The sequence below is a fragment of the Aotus nancymaae genome, unplaced genomic scaffold (assembly GCF_030222135.1).
Source record: "Aotus nancymaae isolate 86718 unplaced genomic scaffold, 86718_ANA_hifiasm-v0.15.2.pri h1tg000018l, whole genome shotgun sequence".
In the NCBI taxonomy this organism is placed as follows: Eukaryota; Metazoa; Chordata; class Mammalia; order Primates; family Aotidae; genus Aotus; species Aotus nancymaae.
In genome coordinates this window covers 7954845-7972360 of record NW_026988430.1, presented here as the reverse complement: position 1 = coordinate 7972360, position 17516 = coordinate 7954845, and the positions used below count along the sequence as shown (strand labels likewise).

The 17516-nt window shown below is 51.2% G+C and overlaps 1 protein-coding gene and 1 pseudogene across 3 annotated transcripts in view; both read left to right on the top strand.

Moving 5' to 3' along the window:
- The window catches only part of TOM1L2 (target of myb1 like 2 membrane trafficking protein), a 122956-nt gene that overhangs the window by 101512 nt on the left and 3928 nt on the right, over nt 1-17516 (top strand). The window contains exons 9-14 of one of the 3 annotated variants that reach the window (XM_012436976.3): nt 1910-1958; nt 2406-2529; nt 5491-5608; nt 6772-6847; nt 9522-9608; nt 16610-16669. In XM_012436976.3, coding sequence (XP_012292399.1) covers nt 1910-1958; nt 2406-2529; nt 5491-5608; nt 6772-6847; nt 9522-9608; nt 16610-16669 — 514 coding nt within the window. The remainder of the gene's footprint in view (nt 1-1909; nt 1959-2405; nt 2530-5490; nt 5609-6771; nt 6848-9521; nt 9609-16609; nt 16670-17516) is intronic. The other 2 variants (XM_012436977.2, XM_012436978.3) reach the window with 2 other exon arrangements.
- Nucleotides 6855-9615, top strand: LOC105706511 (uncharacterized; annotated as a pseudogene).

The window sequence follows — 17516 nt, the reverse complement described above, 5'->3', positions numbered from 1 at the left end:
CCCATCTCATCACCTGATGGGCGCACACTGGCCTTTCATGAAGGACTCAGCATCAGGACCAGAGAGGACCAACCTTTTTCTCTTAGAGATGAGGCCTGAGAGGACAGGACGGTGGCTTGAGTCCCCTGCAGACTTGAGGTCGTGGTCCCCTCTGCCGCACCAGCTGACTCACAGCCTACTGCTGGCTTCATCAGGAGGACAAGCATCTGGCATCAGTTAGGGTCAGTGGGACAGATGCTTGCATTTGCATTACCCTTTGGGGCCCTAAAGGGTGGTTTGTTGTGGTTGTCATGGTCTTGGGCCTTGTCTCAGCTTTTGACTATGGAAGTACACACCAGTGGCTCTGTGCCTGTCTGACAGGTGAAGAAGCCTCTACAGTAAGTATGTGGGGGTCCCCAGCACCCCCCCGTGCATCAGTTGGAGAATAGGAACAGATGTCAGGGGACTTGACTCCCAGCCCTAGGCCCCTTTGTCTTGCCACGTGGTTTCAGTTCTTCATGGTAAATGGGCTTGGGTTTAACCTGTTAAACCTGTTTAAGCCCTGCTAGAAAGTATAACAGGAGCTAACTAGTGTGGGCATTTTCACCCAAGAGTCCCCAGTCCCAGCATTACGAAGAATTCAGAGGGGCTGGTGTTAAACCTGTTTAAGCCCTGCTAGAAAGCATAACAGGAGCTAACTAGTGTGGGCATTTTCACCCAAGAGTCCCCAGTCCCAGCATTACGAAGAATTCAGAGGGGCTGGTGGCTGGAGGTGCTGTCCTGGTTGGAGTGTCTTTGATGATACTCATTGCTCATTGAAGATGAGTGTCGGAAAGGTACCCCAGGATTAAAATTGTCTCAGATGTATTAATATTCCTGTTCTCCTTGTAGACCACTGTTGAAAAAACCACACAAGTCTTTCTTACCTTTTCTTTTTTTTTCTTCTTTTTTTTCCTTACACAAAACCTTGAAGATACACACAAGTCTTTCTTAAAACCAAAGTGGACACTCACTGCCTGCCCAGATCATTCCTCCTGGGGATCCCTTGTCACCAGACACTGACCCCAGCAAGTTGGGAGACAAATGTGGAGCAGCTTAACTCACTAAAGCTGGGTGTCTAAGGCTCCAGCTGGAAAAAGTCTCTTTGTTACCGCTGCCCGTGGCATTTGGAGTTTTAAAATACGATACGGAACATAATCTATTCTGCCCCATCCCAACACACACTTCATAACTACTCTTCTGTTCCCCACCTGATAGAAGGATGACCTGGCCTTCGACAGTTGCTCAAAGCCAAGTTCCCCTGCACTGCCTGACTGGGTGCAGAGGAGACTCGTTTTACCCTCCTAGCAGCCCTTCAGTGATTGGCCCAGGCCTCTTCACAGCAGCTACTGGCAAGCATTCCCCGCTCCCCACCGCCACAGCAGGGCCATGCGCCTGCATTCCTCCTCCTGGTGCCCACCCTATGCGTGCCCCGCCCCCCTTCCCCAGAGGTTGAGTTGGGAGCATGTTAGGAACACTAGTTGCTCATCAACACAGCCCTATGAAATAGGAATCTGCAGCTACTGCCTGGCATTGTACATTTGAGAGCTCCAAGGTAAAGTGGCTAAGCCACCCTCCCTCCAGGGACAAGGGGAGCTCTCTGAGCCCAGGGTGTGTGAGGAGAGCCTGGGGACACTCACAATGACCTCGAGATGGGCCACCACCCCTTTCTGATGACCACTCAGGGTGCTGGGTGAGAGGCTGATCCCCTCAGGGGGAGCCCCACACAGAGGAAGCCATGGCAGAGTTGATGTATGGTTTCACTCCCTAGCCCCCAAGTGGGACTGTCTGGTCTTGGTTCCAGGGGCTCTTCATAGGACTAGTGAGGACTCCAGAGGGCCAGATCACAGGCGTCCTTTCTCCTTACTTCTGCTTCCCCTTTACCCATTAGGTTCGAACGATACAGATCTGGCCGATCGGTTCAAAATGCCAGTAATGGAGTAAGTATTCCTTCAGAATTCTCCCATCTCCTGGGGCCAGACCTGCCCCTCCACATTTTGGAGGCTGGAGAGACCTCCAGTTTTTCTAACTGGGGTTGAAATATTTGGGAAATTGAAGAGCAAGCTTTGGTTGATGGGATACTGGGGCAGAGCTAGTAGGCACCCCTGATGGAAGGGTGGCAAGGGAGCCCTAAGTCTGCAGCTCCAGGACAATCACTCAGCAACCCCTCCTTTTAGTGGGGAGGGAGAGGAGGCAGTGGGCAAGGCTCACTGACATCGAGGCCCACCATGGACCCTGAAGGCGGGTGGGGAAAGCGGCCTTGCTTCAGTACTGGAGCAGCATTCATGCCTTTCCTCTCAGAACCCTGCACAGTTGCCTTGCTAGCTTCTACTTCAGAGCCTGACTCCAGGGCTCTGGGGCTCATGGCCAATCTCACATTCTGACAGGTACTCAATGAAGTGACGGAAGACAACTTAATAGACCTGGGGCCAGGGTCTCCAGCCGTGGTGAGCCCGATGGTGGGGAACACAGCACCCCCATCTTCCCTCTCCTCCCAGCTTGCAGGCTTGGGTGAGTGTCTCACAGGGACAAAAGGACCTTCCTACCTACTACCTACCACTAGGGACAGGGGAAATTCCAAGGAATTGGAAGTCATTTGCTTTGTAAAGAAAGGGCACCTGCCTTTTTTTTTTTTTTTGAGACAGTGTCTTGCTCTGTCGCCAGGCGCCAGGCTGGAGTGCAGTGGTGCAATCTCAGCTCACTGCAATCTCTGCCTCCTGGGTTCAAGCAGTTCTCCTGCCTCAACCTCCTGAGTAGCTGGGACTACAGTCATGCGCCACCACGCCCAGCTAATTTTTGTATTTTTTGGTAGAGAGAGCGTTTCACCATGTTGGCCAAGATGGTCTTGATCTCTTGACCTCGTGATCCGCCCGCCTCGGCCTCCCAAAGTGCTGGGATTACAGGCGTGAGCCACTGTGCCTGGCCTACTGCCATATTTTATATAGAACATTCCCTGTGATTGAAGTGATTTCCTTTTCAATATTAATTAGGTCAAGGCCGGGGGCATAATCCCAGAACTTTGGGAGGCCAAGGTGGGTGGATCACTTGAGGTCAGGAGTTTGAGACCATTCTAGCCAACATGGCGAAACCCTGTCTTTACTAAGAATACAAAAAAAATTAGCCAGACATGGTGGCGGGCGCCTGTAGTCTCAACTACTCAGGAGGCTGAAGCAAGAGAATTGCCTAAACCCGGGAGGCAGGGGTTGCAGTGAACTGAGATCACACCATTGCACTCCAGCCTGGGCGATGACTCCATCTAAAAAAAAAATCAATATTAACTTGGTCAAGGAGGGCAGATAGGTTTCAGCTCATTGGCTTCTTGGAACACGGGTTTGAGGAGGATGCTGAAGCCATATCAGGACTTAGAAGTCTGTGATTGATTGGCGATATCTGCAGAAGGCTTGGAAACAGGAGGTAGCAGCACTGACATATTGCTCTCCTTGAACTGTCTATCAGCCTAAAGCAGTCCATTGTCTGGAACTTAAAAGAACCTCACCACTTTCCACAGTTCATTTAGTTTGTACATTCAAAGTGTGTATGTGACCCTAGCACATTAGTTGTAATGGATGACACCAATTTATAATAAATGAAATTATAACATTGAAATCATTAATAAGCATGGCCCTCAAAATTCTTCTGTCTTGCTTTTTGGTTTCATTTTTTAAAACATTTATCTGTCTGCCTTCCTTTCATTTAACTTGAGCTAAACTTCTAGTGGCTATCAGTTGCTGTAATTCTAGCTTCTCAATATTTCATATATTTGTAGCCACTATTTCTGTATTGGAACAGATGTCTCTGCCTTCAGTCAGTCCAGCATATATGACTGCCAGATTTAATACTTAAAATTCAAATTGGATTCTGCTACCTCCCTTCTTAAAAAAACATCTAGTAGGCCAGGCATTGTGGCTCACGTCTGTAATCCCAGCACTCTGGGAAACCAAGACGGGTGGATTGCTTGAGTCCAGGAGTTCAAGACCAGCCTGAGCAACATAGCAAAACCTTGTCTCTACTAAAAATACAAAAAATTAGCTGGGAGTGGTGGCACACACCTATAGTCCCAGCTACTTAGGAGACTGTGGTAGAAAAATCTCCTGAGCCCAGGAGGTCAAGTTGCAGTGAGCTGAGTGCCTTGCTGCACTCCAGCCTAGGCATCCAGAGTGAGACCCTGTCTCAAAAAAAAAAAAGGTGTAGTGTTCACTGGGGTGGTGGTTCACACCTGCAATCCCATCACTTTGGGAGGCCGAGGTGGGAAGATCACTTGAGGCCAGGTGTTTGAGACCAGCCTGGGCAACATAATGAATGAGACCTTGTCTGTACAAAATAATTTTGAAACGGCTGGGCATGGTGGTGCACACCATAGTCCTAGCTACTTGAGAGGCCGAGGTGGTGGGATCGCTTGAGCCTGGGAGGTCAAGGCTACAGTGAGCCATAATTGCACCAAGAGAGTAAGACTCTGTCTCTTAAAAAAAAAAAAAGCTGGGCACAGTGGCTCGTACCTGTAATCTGAGCACTTAGGGAGGCGGAGGCGAGAGGATCATGGGGTCAGGAGATTGAGACCATCCTGGTCAACATGGTGAAACCCTGTCTCTATGAAAAATACAAAAATCAGCTGATAGTGGTGGCACGTGCCTATAGTCCCAGCTACTCGGGAGGCTGAGGCAGGAGAATCACTTGAACCAGGGAGTTGGTGGTTGCAGTGAGCCAAGATCGAGCCACTGCATGCCAGGCTGGGCACAGAGAGACTGTCTCAAACAAAAAAAAAGTCTAGTGTCTTCCCACCCACTCCTTTACCTGGCATTTCGGGTATTACCAGTCACTTCCTCCACAGATCTCTTCCTGTGAGCACTGTTCACTTCACTTCACACGCTCTGGCCTCCAAACCCTGTGCCTTTGTATGTGCCTTTCCCCTTCTCCCCGAGCATCCTCCCACTCATCTTTACAGACCCACTCGTGTTGGTTTTGAGTCTTTCCTGACATCTCAAGCCAAGCACTGCTGTGGCTTGTCTCTTGCCTACTCTGAACTTCTTGAAGCCGAGAACCATATCAGATTTAATTTGGTCTACTCGAGATCTAGCTCTGAGCATGTTGGGTGCCTCAGAAATATTTGCTGAATAAATAGATGTCCCAGGTCCATGACATTGTGACTGAGTTAATGAGGAGCCCATCCGAGAAGGGCATTATGGAAAATCTACAGGTGCACTGGGGCCAGTCCCTGCCTTGTCACCCCTGCAATCTCCCTTTCATTAGGACTCTTTCCCCTCCTTTAGTAGTTTGGGGGGCAGTGGCTGTCCTGACCCCTATCTGGCCCACCCTGGCTCCTCCGGCATGTGTGCACTGGGAGTACCAAGGAAAGCCCCCCTCCCCCGGTGGAACCTAAACTCACCTGGCTGGTGTCCTAATTTGGGGACCCTCCATCAAATCTACAATCCACATTTTGTTCTCATCTGCCACCCATTTGTTTTGTTGCCACAGACTTGGGGACAGAGAGCGTCAGTGGCACCCTCAGTTCACTCCAGCAATGTAACCCCCGTGATGGCTTTGACATGTTTGCCCAGACGAGAGGAAACTCCTTGGCTGAGCAGCGTAAGACGTATGTGGGGCCCCTTCTAGTGGCTCTCTAAAGATATTGGGGGGATTGACCCATGCCTGGTCACAGGCCAGCACAAAAAGGCCTTTATTTACCATGTCCAAAACTGCCAGGAACTTTAAAGCACGGCTGTAAGGACTTGGCGTTAGATGCAGATACTGAATAAACACCAACTGCCCACCCCCACCTCCTACACACTCTCCTGCCCTTGGGGTTGATTGGAGTGTGATTTCTCCTGTCAGCTGTAAGAGACAGCTTTTCTCTTTCCTCCCCATGCTGCTGCTGCTGCAGACACCACCCCGCCTGGCCCCTCATCCACAGGAGAAGCTCGGAAGCAGGAGGGTGTAGCCATGCAGGGTGAACCCCTTCCTTACAGCAAGATTGTTCTGACTAAAATAAGTGGTCAGGGCAGAGGCTCCTCTGATAGCAGCTCTGGGTAGGATGAGCCATCTGGAATTCAAGGAGTTGATTCCAAAACAGATAATCCCCTACATCTCAGGAAGGCACTGTACATGTTTTGAGCTTTCCTGCCTAAAGGCAGGTGAGACACACTTTTTCCCACCTTTCCCAGTAACCCAGCATCTTGATGCACTCAGCACCCTGAGTCCTGCTTGGGACTCAGCAGGGTAACCAGAAACCCAAGGTCCCATGTACCCTTCACCAGCAAGAGTTGCTTGTAAAACAGATACAGCTAAAGGAGTCAGGGAGTGGAGGAAGGCTTCCCATAGTCAGTTACTATCCGAGGTCCCAGAGACCACCTTCCCTGTCAAATGCCACTGAGGCTGCTGCATATAAAATAAGAATTAATGTTACTTTGCCTTGATCTCGTCTTCCCTCTGAGGAGTATTAGGGCACTTTGAACACCCTGTCATTGAGCTTCAGAGATGCCTAGTATTGTTACTCAAGAGAGGGATATTGAGGTGCACAAAACCTGAGATCAAGAGGAGACTGGTGGCTCAGGCCGAGCTAGGACCCAGGCCTCCTAGCTTCCACTGCAGGGAGACAGCATGAGCCCTTAGCCCCTGCTCAATGCCGAGGTCTCAGGAAATGTTTTTCCAAGGACATCTGAGGAAGTACCATAGGATAGAGGCAATTACAGGCCACTGCCCCATCCCTCCATGACCACTGGGGGGAAACTAACTCTGCTGCTGCTGCTTCCTCTCCAGGGTAACCTACGAGGATCCACAGACTGTCGGAGGGCTTGCTTCTGCACTAGACAGTCGAAAACAGAGCTCAGAAGGGGTAGGTCTTTAACCCTGTTTTTCTGCCTGGAGTCTTCTGGAAGGAAAGTCAGGTGGTTTGGTAAACCTGGCTGGGTAATTCAGCAGAAGCTGACTTGCACAGGGGCAGGGACACCCTGGGGGAGAGACCTGTAGAGCCCAGGTAGTACTTCATTGAGTCTTCACCTCACCCTGTGAGATGATGCTACACATGAGCTTTCCAATGCACCCAAGAGGAGACAGTCCCGGGGAGGTAGGAGACGGGCTAAGGGGTACCCAGAGAGCAGACAGCAAGCAGGGGGTCTGATCCTAGGAGTGTCTGACTCCAGAACACTTGCTCTTCCTACCATGATGGCCCCAAGTTCTCCAGGGGCAGGTCTCCTATGGTCACCTGCCACAGTGCCCCCGGGTTCTCAATGCTCTGATAAAACCATGGCCTGTACAAGGAAGGACAGGGTGGCCCGAGCCACATCTCTGATGGTCATTTGTTGCTGGGCTGGCAGAGCAGTACCAACCCCATTAGAAGGCACTCGAGGGCCAGGGTTTGTTTGAGGAGCTGGTGCAGTTGGGTGGTGGCTGGGAGGGTGTTCTGTGATGGTACAGGGGTGCAGCACAGTGAAGTGGAGAGAATGGTATGTATTTGGGACCCCCATGCTTTCTGTACAATTTCAGATTACTAAAGGGGAAGAGATGTGTGTCTTAATGCTTCTCATGAGATTTTTCTCTTTTTGCCTAAGAAATGTGTATGGATGCATGTCTGTTTGCAGGGGCAGGGAGGAGGAGGGCCCTTGGAATAGCTGCCAACAACAGCTGGAACTCCTCTCTGGGTCCCCTGGCTGGGCTAGAGAGGGCAGTGATCATCTGTCTACTGGACAGGGAGGTTTGCAAAGGGCTGTTTGCTTCCTGGGTACCATTTTTTTTTAGCCTTCTGAAGCCCCTGTCCAAATGGGCCCAGGCAGGCAGCAGTGCTGGTTTCCAGGGGATGCTCCTGCTTGAGGGAAGGGACTCTTCATCCACGCTGGCCCCGCCTGCTGGAGCTGAGGGCATGCATCCCTCTGCACTGGTCACCAGGGGGCGCAGAAGAACCAGCTGGCTGCCTTGGGTTCTCAGTGCCCTGCCTTTCCACAGGAGTGGGCAGTGCCACCCGAACCCCTGAGACTAGGACACCCAAAATCAATGCAGTGCTCATGGCTCTGATTCTCCCATTACTTAGAATGTCCTCCCACCTGCCCCAGGGAGGGCATTAGAGAGCCCAGCTAGGGGCCTACCAGCATACTGCCTGGTGAGGACCTCCCCTCCTCCTGGCCAACCCTGCCCTGGGTTGGGAACAGCCCTGTGTCCATACCAGGCAGACCTCATTTGTCCCTCACTCTGGCTCCAAGGCCTGCCTTGTCCATGCCAGGGCGTGTCCTGCTGCACCCCTGGCGTTACCAGTGCCGAGACCTGGGTCTGAGCCTGGGAGACGTAAGTGACTTCCCACCCTTCACACGTGGCATGTGTGGCTGGACTAGCTCCCTGTTTTCAAAGGTCCTGATGACTCCAGCAGGTTTTCCACTCAGTAGTAGACAGATTGCTTTTTTTTTTTGAGATGGAGTCTCACTCTGTCATCCAGGCTGGAGTGCAGTGGCACAATCTTGGTTCACTGCAGCCTCCACCTTCCTGGTTCAAGCAATTCTCCTGCCTCAGCCTCATGAGTAGCTGGTATTACAGGCACCTACCACCACACCCAGATCATTTTTATATTTTTAGTAGAGACAGGGTTTCACTATGTTGGCCAGACTGGTCTCGAAGTTCTGACCTCAGGTGATCCACTTACCTTGGCCTCCAAAAGTGCTGGGATTACAGGCGGGAGTCACTGCACCCAGCCGTCAGATTGCTTTTCATGTTTGCTGCTCAATGGTGTGATGCCACAGCCACAGCCTCAGTGATACGGGGCAGCAGGGCATGTGGGCTGTGTGTGTCCACACATATTCTTGCCCACTTGCAGCATTTCAGGTTACCTTGTCCTATCCCAAGCCATGCTGACCTGGAAATGAAAACGAGGCCAAGGGAGAAATTAAGAACACAAAAAGAAGGGGAGAAAATTATGTCGCCACACCTCCAGAAATCAGATCCAGCCAACTCAGTCAAGTAAAGGTCATCCCAGCTACTCAGGAGGCTGAGGCAGAAGGATCGCTCGTGCCCAGGAGTTTTTGAGACCAGTCTGAGCAACATAGTGAGACCTCATCTCAAATAAATAAATATTTTAAAAGGCAATAAAGAATACACCTAAATTTAGTATTCAAGAGCTTAGAAAAATAATACACAAGCCACTAGGAAAGAGTAAAAAAGAAAAAGTGCAGGAATAAGTTAGAACAAAGTAGAAATGCGTTTGTAAAACTGGTTCTTTGAAAAGTTGACCCCCTGCCAACCCTGGCAGGGAATTGAAAGCAGCAGCTCTGGTCAGCCTTCTATGATCTCCCGGAGACATCCCAAGGGCACGGGAGTAGTTGACATGAGTATATGTTATACTGTTGGGATTCTTGGTTACTAAACTTTTCTTCTTTTTTCCAGGCAGGTAAGGGGGAGATTGGGAGCAGGGGCATTACATTTCCTTAAATGGCAAAGGGTCACATCTGAAGAGTGACTTTTCTGTTTCCACAATATGTGCTATTGACTTCTTTCTCATGGGTCTTGCTGTGACTTTTCTTTCTGAGACTTTTCTGTCCTCGGCCCAGAAGAGAGGTAGAGGTGGGGACTCTGACCTGGAACCCATAGACAGCTGGCTCATAACCCAAGGAATGGTGAGGAGTCACCAGCTGAGCCCAGCCCACTGTCCGCCCCAGCCCCTACCTGCATAACAGCTTATGTGTTCCTCTCGTGCCCTGCCGAGCCCTTGTGAATCAGACAGTACAAGGCCACATTCTCTTTCTGACAGGGGTGCCAAACTTCCCCTCCTATTTTTGCATAATCTCCATAAGCACAGATTCCCAGTCCCAGAAACAACCTCTAGTTTTCTGCTGAGGTCCCTGTCTCCCGGCCTTAAGAGTCTGGGACATTAGCAGGGATGAGGAGAGGGTCCTCTCCTTCCTTTTACTGTCTCTGGAGCTCTGGGCAGTATTCACTTTTCCAGGATGAACACAAGTTACTGTGGCTTTTGCTTGGGAGGGAACAATTCTAAGGGAACAGACCCAAAGCATCTGACCAGTCAGAGAAGCCCCCTCTAGCCCAGTGCCTGTGAATTTGGCAGTCCTAGGCTTGACAGTTTTTATGATATAAAACCACTAAGTCCCCCAAAAGTATTTGAAACCTGTTAAAGAATACATAGGCCTGATATGGTGCCTTATGCCTATAATCCCAGCACTTTGGGAGGCCAATGTGGGTGGATCACAAGGTCAGGAGATCAAGACCATCCTGGCCCACAGGGTGAAACCCCGTCTCTACTAAAAATGCAAAAATTAGCCAGGTGTGGTGGTACTCACCTGTAATCCCAGCTACTTGAGAAGCTGAGGCAGGAGAATCTCTTGAACCTGGGAGGCAGTGATTGCAGTGAGCTGAGATCATGTCACTGCACTCCAGCCTGGCAACAGAGCAAGACTCCATCTCAAAAAAAAAAAAAAAAAAAAAAAAAATACACAAAACAGAAATCAAAGAAGACAAAGCCCAGGGGAGTTCAATCTTATAAACGCAGTTAGTTCTTATGTAGCAGAACTTTCCTGGCCCACAGCCCTGCAAGGGTCTCTCCCGCTTTGTCTGTTCAGGTGGCCCTGATGCTGGTGCATGGAGAGAGGGGAAGCTCATCTGAGGCTGCATGCCTTGGGATGACCATTTCACCTCTTTCAGAGCCCGAAGCTCTGTGTCCACGTGGTGGAGCCTGAGCTGGAGAAAACGCAGAGAAGGAAAGATGATGAAAACAGTGGGAAGGCTGGGCGCGGTGGCTCACGCCTATAATCCCAGCACTTTGGGAGGCCAAGGCGGGTGGATCACGAGGTCAAGAGATCGAGACCATCCTGGTCAACATGGTGAAACCCCGTCTCTACTAAAAATACAAACAATTAGCTGGGCATGGTGGCATGTGCCTGTAATCCCAGCTACTCAGGAGGCCGAGGCAGGAGAATTGCCTGAACCCAGGAGGCGGAGGTTGTGGTGAGCCGAGATTGCGACATTGCACTCCAGCCTGGGTAACAAGAGCCAAGAGCGAAACTCCTTCTCAAAAAAAAAAAAAAAAAAAGCAGTGGGAACATGGGCCTCTCCCTCCAGGTGGGGCGGGGTGAGAGGAATACATAACTGCCCCTAGTGTGCTATGCCAGGCTGTGGCCAGAGGAAAGGCCAGCAGGCCCTAGACTGCCAGGAGCACAGGGGCCACCTGCTTGAGCAAAGTGTGACCAGTGAGCAGGAACTTGGGCCATGCAGAACCACCCAGAGCCATGGGGGCGAGGGGCATCTTCCTGCCACCCAGCTTGGGCTGGTGCCCTCTGCATAGCTCTGCTGTCAGCCCGGGCAGGTCTCCCACCACCTGTCACAGCCGCAGCACACTCCTGCTCTGGGTGAGTAGGCAGTTCCTCCACTGCACCCCAAGCCTGTTCTTAGAGAGATGTGCCGGCCCAGGCCTCTCATTGCTTCTTCAGGGACAGGCTGGGCTCTGGCCCACATGTCGGGGCCCTTACAGCAGGGCTTCTTGAGACCATGTCCACTCATTGGGAAGATCCAGCCCATGTGTTCTTGTGCCTATTTATCCTGCGAAAAAGGATACTGCCCACACAAGCTCCCGTGAGGGCGGCCTTGGCAGCTGGTGGTGGCGCCCGCCTCTGCCCACACAGACTGCCCCCCACTGCCTGGTCCCCACAGAGAGCTCCAGTCTCTAACTTCCCAAAAACAAACGTAACTAACAGCTAACCTGGTGTCTTGCCTGACTGACTGCAGTTTTTTTTTTTTCTTTACAACAACAAATATTAATTGCTTTGCCTTATTTCCCTTAGTGTAGAAACCTTGAGTCTTTTCAAACCTCCCAAGTACAAATTCTTTACTTGGAAACTTTTTGTACTATTGAGTGAGATCAAAGGCATTTAGACTTCGTCCCAGTGGGGTGGTGCTTAAAGTGTCATAGGAAGGGATTCACAGCTTCTCTGGAAATAGCACACCTGAGCTACAGAAATTGTTGCTGGTGCTTTGAAAACTGCACAGGTGGGTTCCCTTGTGGGCTTGGGGCTGTGGGAAGCTGCAGAGGAGCATCGGATGGAACCCTTATGCTCCTGGGTCTCAGGTGTGTGGAAGTTAACGACCACCACCAGGCTCATTACCAGCTGAAGAGAAATGAGATCTGTCAACGGGCCAGCACCGGGCGGCTGTCAGGGAGACTGCTAGGCTTGTGCTCTTTCTCCCTGGCCTCTCTAGTGTGAGGTCTTTTTGCCTCTCCTGGCTGCTGATCAGCTTGGGGTATCTTCCTTATGCAGGGTGCAGCCAGGAAGATACCCTCGTAAGTCAAAACAAGAACAGTGGTAGGTTAGTAAAGAGTCCGCTGCTGCCAAAACCCAGGTGTGGGTTTGGAGGGCGGGACTCTCTACTCACACCTTGAGGCACCCAAGGCTCCTCTTACTCTGGAAGGTTAATCCTAACTCCTGGAATACCAGACATACCTCTCCCCCTTGGGCAGGCAACCCTCCCTCCTGATCCCTGAGGCAGAGCCGCCCCTGCCTGCAGTTCCAAGTAAGAATCAGCAGACAGTAGCGTGGCTCACCTGCTACTCACATCAAAACCTGTGGCTTCTGACATCCCAGATGCCTGTCTATGGACTTTGAAAATGGGCAGGGCTAGTCTAACCACTGCCTCGGCCAAGCCAGCCTGGCTGAGCTTCAGGCTGCAGTCTCTATTGGAGGGCTTTCCTGTGCTAGCTTCCTTCCCTTTTCCCTCTTCACATGTCTTCTTCCTTTCTGTCCCCTCTTCCAACTCATACTCTTCCTCAGATCCCTCAGACCAGCCTTCAGCTTGGATCATTGCCCAGGAAAATGCTGAAACTGTGGCACATCAGGCTGGGCACCGTGGCTCACACCTGTAATCCCAGCACTTTGGGAGGCCAAGATGGGCAGATCAATTGAGGCCAGGAGTTTGAGACCAGCCTGGCCAACATGGCAAAACCCCATCTCTACTAGAAATACAAAAAAACTTAGGTGGATGTGATGGCACACACCTGTAATCCCAGCTACTCAGGAGGCTGAGGCACAAGGCTCATTTGAACCTGGGAAGCAGAGGTTGCAGTCAGCCAAGGTTGCACCACTGCACTCCAGCCTGGGCAACGGAACAAGACTCTTGTCTCAAAATAAATAAACAAAAATAAAAATAAAACTATGAACATCAGAGCCAACAGCCTTCTTAGGAATCTGCTGGGCCAGCCCCTAGTTTGACAGATGAGGACACCAAGGCCTCCTGGGGGCCTGGTGACTCGCCCAAAGCTGCATGAAAGAAACAAGAGTCCCTTAGAACAACGCAGTGCCCCCTCCTCTAGCCAGGGCCCCGCTTCCCTCCCATCAGCCTGACAAGGAGTGCGTCCTCGGCCTCCCACAGTTTCTTTAGTTCATATTTTCCAAGCAGTGTACATGTTTAGTCTGATTCTGATAGCACCTACATTATTAGAAGGAACTTTGCCCTGTTGTAATACTCAAGGCATTTATTTACCAGGGCAAGAGGTTTAGATGCTAAGGTTTTGTGTCTGGCCACAAGAAAGTCAGTTTAAGTGTATGTTATATAAGCTTAACTGTTAGCCAGCAAGCTGCTCCACCATGGTTCACGCCCTGAGGCCAAGTGCCTTCCATATTGTAATGAGTCACTTCCAGTCATTTCTGATATCCCCGGGTTTCTGAATTAGAAAACAGAAGCACCAACCTGGGAGTTAAGGATTCTGAGTCATTAGTATTGAAAACCAAATACAACCTAGCAATTGCCAGATGAGGACATTGAGGCCAAGCGTTGCTCAGGCCTCTGTCCCCTACTCCTGCCTCTCCACCCAAATCTCTGAGGCTTCTTAGGATAGAAGAAACTTGGGAGCTCTCCAGTGAAGAAAGTGGGGTCCAGAGAGGAGCGACCACCCCAGGTCCTGCCACCAGTGAGTGTAAGGGTCCAAATGGACCCCACCCAGTGCACTCTCCTCTCCCCCTCAGCGTGCCCTCTAGGGCTTGGGCTGGAGGATGCCATTCCATAAACATACCACTTATTTGGAAAAATCTAGGACAGGGAAGAAAAGGGTTCCCATGATCCAACTTCTGGGAAACTCTTTTTGAGGGGGCGAGGAATTTCTTAAGTGTCATTGTTTATTTTCTGAGCATGCTGGCTCTCAAGATTAATCTCCAAAGAAGAAAACTAGAGCATGATCCCAGGCTTAAAGGATTTGTTCTTCAAGAGCAACAAAACAATTACACAATAAATCTGAAGGTTCAAGGCCCCTGACCCCTTAGTGTCTTTGTTCTAGCTTTTGCAACACATTGGAAAGCTTAGGACATCTAATCTCAGTTTCTCCTAAGCCAACGAAAGTTGGTCAGGTGTAAAGAACGGGCTGGTGTTCACTCTAACCGCTCGTGTGGGGGTGTTTTCTCTCTGGAGACGCTGCTGACTTTCTGAGCTTCAGTTCTGGGACTCAGCATGGCATGTGTCCTCCCAGAGGCCAGGCCTTCTGACTTACAGGCATGGAGAGCATGGTAACTGGCATGTCCCGTTCCAGGAATGTGTCAAGGTGGAAAGTCTACCAGCAAGCACCGGTGGCAGATCGCACCTGTGTGCCCTGCAGCTTTTTGATGGGCAAGGTAGTGCCCACCTTAGGCATTGTTAGCACACCGATCGGTCATTTGTGTTCCACCTCACAGTGAGGACGCACACTAGGCTTCATGTCTGGGTGATAAGACTCCCTGGTGCCTTTTCAATTCAACATTCTTTTTTTTTTTAGATGGAGTCTCACTCCTGTTGCCCAGGCTGGAGTGCAATGGCACAATCTCGGCTTATTACAACCTCTACCTCCTGGGTTCAAGTGATTCTCCTGCCTCAGCCTCCCAAGTAGCTGGGATGACAGGTGCATGCTACCACGCCCAGCTAATTTTATATTTTTAGTAGAGACTGGGTTTCTCCATGTTGCTCAGGCTGGTCTTGAACTCCTGACCTCAGGAAATCTGCCCACCTTGTCCCAAAGTGCTGGGATTGCAGATGTGACCCATCGCTTCTGGCCCAGTTCAACATTCTTAAGTCCCCAGTAAGTCAAAGAAATAGTGGGCAACACAGACTCTTCTTAATCTGATCAGTGACTGGCTTGGGCCTTTCTGAAAATGATCTTGTGGGCTTCCCACGTTGAGTCTGAAGTTAGGACACAGAGTACATTCCTCAGAGCAAGGGACCAGCCGAGCTCACTGAGGGAGTGAAGAGCTCCGGTGGCATCGCAGACACCTGCTTAGAGTGCTGGGTCCACCTGGGGCCCCAAACCACCCTCCCCCACCAGCAGCAGCACGTGTCAACCTCCAGCCTGGAGTTGTCACGTCACTGCTGCTGATACGTGTTCTTTGTTTTTTTCCTTTGTGAGGGTCGTGTTATTTTTTACATTTGATAGACACTGAGGTATTCCTTTTACTGCTTATTTTTACTTTAGTCTTACCCTAGATCATGGCATTAGGGTGAAGCCTGCTATAGACACAGTGCTGGCATTTTTTTATAGAAATAATGAGCCCTAGGAGGGTACTTCCCAGAGCCAGGGTAGGTGAGGAGGTGATGAAGAGCCATCACCTCATTTTTCTAGGCTGGGAGCCAACATTCCATTAACGTGGCTTCTAGGGAGTTAAAGGTTACCTTTACTCCTTACCACGTCATATTTGACACACGGATTTTTCAGAGTCTCTGTCCCTGAGGCGCTTGGCACAGTGGCCCAAGCAAGGTGGCTATTCGAGCACCCCAGAGTTCCACCGTAGTTCTCCTGGAAGCCGCCACCTCTCTGGCTGCTGCACCCAGTGCTCAGCTGAACTTGGTTTCTCTGACTCCTGAAGCACAGCCGGCCACTGAGCACAGCGAAGAAAGGGCAAGACTAAAGGGAGCTGTGGCATTCAGGGCTGCTTCATGAATTTCCCCCAAAGAGACACACAGAAGACTAAAGCCCCACAGGCCCCTTGGTCATCAAAGCCCTCGTTTTTTGCTGTGTTTCTGTTGATGGTAAAATGTGCCTGCCTCTGTCTACCAGGCCACACCCAGTCCAAGGGAGCGCGCGCCTCCTCCAGTGCCCCTCTCCACTCAGAAATGCACCAGGATGCATTTCAGAATATCTTCAGCTGAGCAAACAGACCCCTAAATCCCCCAGGGCTGGTGCTGCCTGCCCTCCTGAGCACCTGTACCCTGCTCTGGGCGGGCGGTCACTTGGCCTCCTCTGGGTTGGGCCTGATGGCGGACTATCACAGTGGCTGAGTTCAAAATCAACCTGCATGACAGCACCTTCCTGGGGTTAGAAGGTGCTTTGCGGCCCAGGGCTGACCCCGCAATATGAGAGTGGAAACGCACAGTCAAAAAGTTCTCCATTTGAAGAACGCGTACAGCCCCCTCCCTTCCCGCTGGCCCTGCCGGGCAGCCTGCTTCTTCTCATTCGCACCTCATTGCTTTCCTCACCTGCCATCTCACACACGGCTGCCCTGTGTTGCCCCTGTGTGCCGTGCCAGTGGTGTTTTTTTGCTCTGTGTGCGTTTTGGTTTCATTTGGGGTTGCTGTTGATGATTTCCTTTGTTCGGTGTTCTGTCTCCCTCGCTGGCTGTGTGGGGGCTGCCTGGTCCGCCGCTTGCCGCCTCCATAGATCCCCGTTGCGCAGCCCTCTGTCATGGACGACATTGAGGTGTGGCTCAGGACGGACCTGGTGAGACTCAACTTTTATATTTCATGTGTGGGGTGTGGAGCAGCAGAGACTCTTCTGAGGACAGGCCTTGGGGGAGAGTCGGCGGGGGCTACACCCCTGTCTGGGTTGGTGGAGAAGGGAGGTCTGGGCAAGCTCCATAGCTCCCCCTCCTCCCCCACATCAGCCCATAGCCGCAGGTGCTGCGGTGGCCTCCCGGCCTGGGGGGGCCAGCTGTGCTGGGGCAAGGCTCCGGGCACAGCCTCCCTCACCCACACAGACCCAGCCCTGGCGGGCTCCAAAACACACACCTGCCTTCCCGAGTTTCTTTTCCATTTTGGATGTGTGTGCGTGCTTTGGTTTCGGGGGAGGGAGTGGGGGAGCATGTTTTGTTTTGTTTTGTTTTTTGTTTTTCTTTTAATTGTGAAGTATACACACGGTGCTTTTGTTTTTTAATTCGCTGTCATCCCCCTCCTGCCTTTCTAATTTTTGATTTAAAAGAACCCCCACCCCAAAGACCCATTGTCTCCATCCTCAGACATAGGGCTAGAAGATGAGGATATTATGCATCTGAAAATGGCAACAGGTACCAAGAAAGGAGAGCTGCAGTGGCTGCGATGACACCTGCTTGTCCCTCCCTTTGTTCTCTACAAAGCGCTTTCACTCTCAGCAGCCCAGTGGGGAGTCAGGGTGGTGGGGTGAAGAAGTGCACTCTGGGAAGGGGCTTGCCCAGAGTCATGGGCTAGTTGGATTCTCCCCCAGAGCTGGAGACACCTCATCTCCCTCCTAGCTGCCTACTCTGCAGGGGGCCTTGTCCCCAAGCAGAAGAGCCTGTTGAGTTCTTTAACCACAGAGTCAATCAACCTGGCTG